Raw genomic sequence first — 2,500 nt, 5'->3', positions numbered from 1 at the left:
CAGTTGTGGTGAAATGCTTGGTCACACAGTAAGTGTTTATTTGGTGTGTGTTTCCAAGGGAAACTGTGGAGTCGTAGTGTTAAACTGGCCTACACCCTTCTGAACAAACTGGGAACCAAGAACGAGCAGGTGCTGAAGCCTGGAGACCGGGTGAGCAAAACACAGCATCATTAAAAAAAACAAAACTTATGTCAGACAGACTGGAGAATCAATTTAGAAATGATGGATTTTACATGTTATTTTTGAGATTTGTAAAAAAAAAAATGTAAAAATTTTTGTAAAGTAATGTCATAATATTATGTAATGATGGTAAAATACAATTATAATGAAGTTTTGGTCATGAAAAAAAGTTTTTAGAAACTTTAATCCCTGGAAATGTGTTAAATGTGAATGCTGAGCTGCTGATGGTGACTTGCTGTTACCCACAGGTGGCACTCGTGTACCCGAACAGTGACCCAGGCATGTTTTGGGTGGCATTTTATGGCTGTTTGCTGGCAGAGGTCATTCCTGTGCCAATAGAGGTGCCGCTGTCCCGCAAGGTAAATACAGCATTACTCACATTGCCTTACAGCCCACCCTACAGTCCACCCTACAGTCTACACTACAGCCCACCCTACAGCCCACCCTACAGTCTACACTACAGTCCACCCTACAGTCTACACTACAGCCCACCCTACAGCCCACCCTACAGCCCACCCTACAGCCCACCCTACAGTCCACCCTACAGTCTACACTACAGCCCACCCTACAGCCCACCCTACAGCCCACCCTACTATCCACCCTACAGTCCACCCTACAGTCCACCCTACAGCCCACCCTACAGCCCACCCTACAGTCCACCCTACAGTCTACACTACAGTCTACACTACAGCCCACCCTACAGCCCACCCTACAGTCCACCCTACAGTCCACCCTACAGTCTACACTACAGCCCACCCTACAGCCCACCCTACAGCCCACCCTACTATCCACCCTACAGTCCACCCTACAGTCCACCCTACAGTCTGCACTACAGCCCACCCTACAGTCTACACTACAGCCCACCCTACAGCCCACCCTACTATCCACCCTACAGTCCACCCTACAGTCCACCCTACAGTCCACCCTACAGCCCACCCTACAGCCCACCCTACTATCCACCCTACAGCCCACCCTACTATCCACCCTACAGTCCACCCTACTATCCACCCTACAGTCCACCCTACAGTCCACCCTACAGTCTACACTACAGCCCACCCTACAGCCCACCCTACAGCCCACCCTACAGCCCACCCTACTATCCACCTTACAGTCCACCCTACAGTCTACACTACAGTCCACCCTACAGTCTACACTACAGTCCACCCTACAGTCTACACTACAGTCCACCCTACAGTCTACACTACAGTGCACCCTACAGTCTACACTACAGTGCACCCTACAGTCCACCCTACAGTCTACACTACAGTCCACAATACAGTGCACCCTACAGTCTACACTACAGTCCACAATACAGTGCACCCTACAGTGCACCCTACAGTCCAACCTTCAGTCCAACCTACAGTCCAACCTACAGTCCAACCTACAGTGTACCCTACAGTCTACATTACAGTCCACACTACAGCCGACCCTACAGCCCATCCTACAGTCCGCCCTACAGTCCACCTTACAGTCCACCCTACGGCCCACCTAACATTCTACACTACAGCCCACCCTACAGTCCATCCTATGGCCCACCCTACAGTCCATCCTACAGTCTACATTACAGCCCGCCCTACAGTATACACTACAGCCCATGCTATAGCTCATGTTCTAATCCTTGATTTTATTATTTAATAACAAACTGAGAAAAATGCAACAGATTAAGTGCAAAACTTCAGATCTCTTCTTCATATCAACTAGATTCAGCAAAGCTAGCTGAAAATGTAGCACACACACTATCAAGAATTATAGTGACACCTCACAAATTCAGACATCAGGTGTGTGTGTGTTTGTGTGCATGAGTGTTTGTGTTTGTGTGTGTTTACGTGTGTGTGTGTTTACAGGATGCAGGCAGCAGTCAGGTGGGCTTCCTGTTAGGGAGCTGTGGTGTGAGTCTCGCGCTGACCAGTGAGATCTGTCTGAAGGGTCTCCCGAAGACCTCCACTGGAGAAATCCTGCAGTTCAAAGGTCAGATCCTCGATCAGAGCGGTGGTGGGGGGGGGGGGGGGGGGGGGGGTCTTGGAAATGTTGCTAATGTTTATTAAAGACATTGATTCAGAAATTTGTAACACTTGTAAGGATAAATTTATTTTGGACTTCAGATGATTAACTCATGAGACTGAACGTTATTAGCTGATGGTCTGTTCTGACTTTTTTTTCACAGGCTGGCCAAGACTGAAGTGGGTGATTACTGACTCTAAATATCTCACCAAACCTTCGAAAGACTGGCAGCCGCACATCCCCACTGCTAACACCGACACGGCGTATATAGAGGTGCAGCTTAGTTTCTGTGTGCTGACACAAAGTCATGGTTTTTATT

General features: G+C 48.4%; 1 protein-coding gene across 5 annotated transcripts in view; it reads left to right on the top strand.

The window, feature by feature from the left end:
- dip2bb (disco-interacting protein 2 homolog Bb) overlaps positions 1-2,500 on the top strand; it is a 45,306-nt gene that overhangs the window by 13,863 nt on the left and 28,943 nt on the right. For all 5 annotated transcript variants that reach the window (XR_008397214.1, XR_008397213.1, XR_008397215.1 and 2 more), the window contains exons 9-12: positions 59-150; positions 429-539; positions 2,025-2,148; positions 2,345-2,454. Coding sequence is in view for 2 of the 5 variants with exons in the window: in XM_053683649.1 (XP_053539624.1) it covers positions 59-150; positions 429-539; positions 2,025-2,148; positions 2,345-2,454 (437 nt within the window). In the remaining 3 variants the exon portion in view is untranslated. The remainder of the gene's footprint in view (positions 1-58; positions 151-428; positions 540-2,024; positions 2,149-2,344; positions 2,455-2,500) is intronic.

The sequence above is a fragment of the Ictalurus punctatus genome, chromosome 11 (assembly GCF_001660625.3).
Source record: "Ictalurus punctatus breed USDA103 chromosome 11, Coco_2.0, whole genome shotgun sequence".
Classification (NCBI taxonomy): Eukaryota; Metazoa; Chordata; class Actinopteri; order Siluriformes; family Ictaluridae; genus Ictalurus; species Ictalurus punctatus.
The sequence above is the reverse complement of the archived record's forward strand: the minus strand, read 5'-3'. Positions and strand labels throughout refer to the sequence as shown.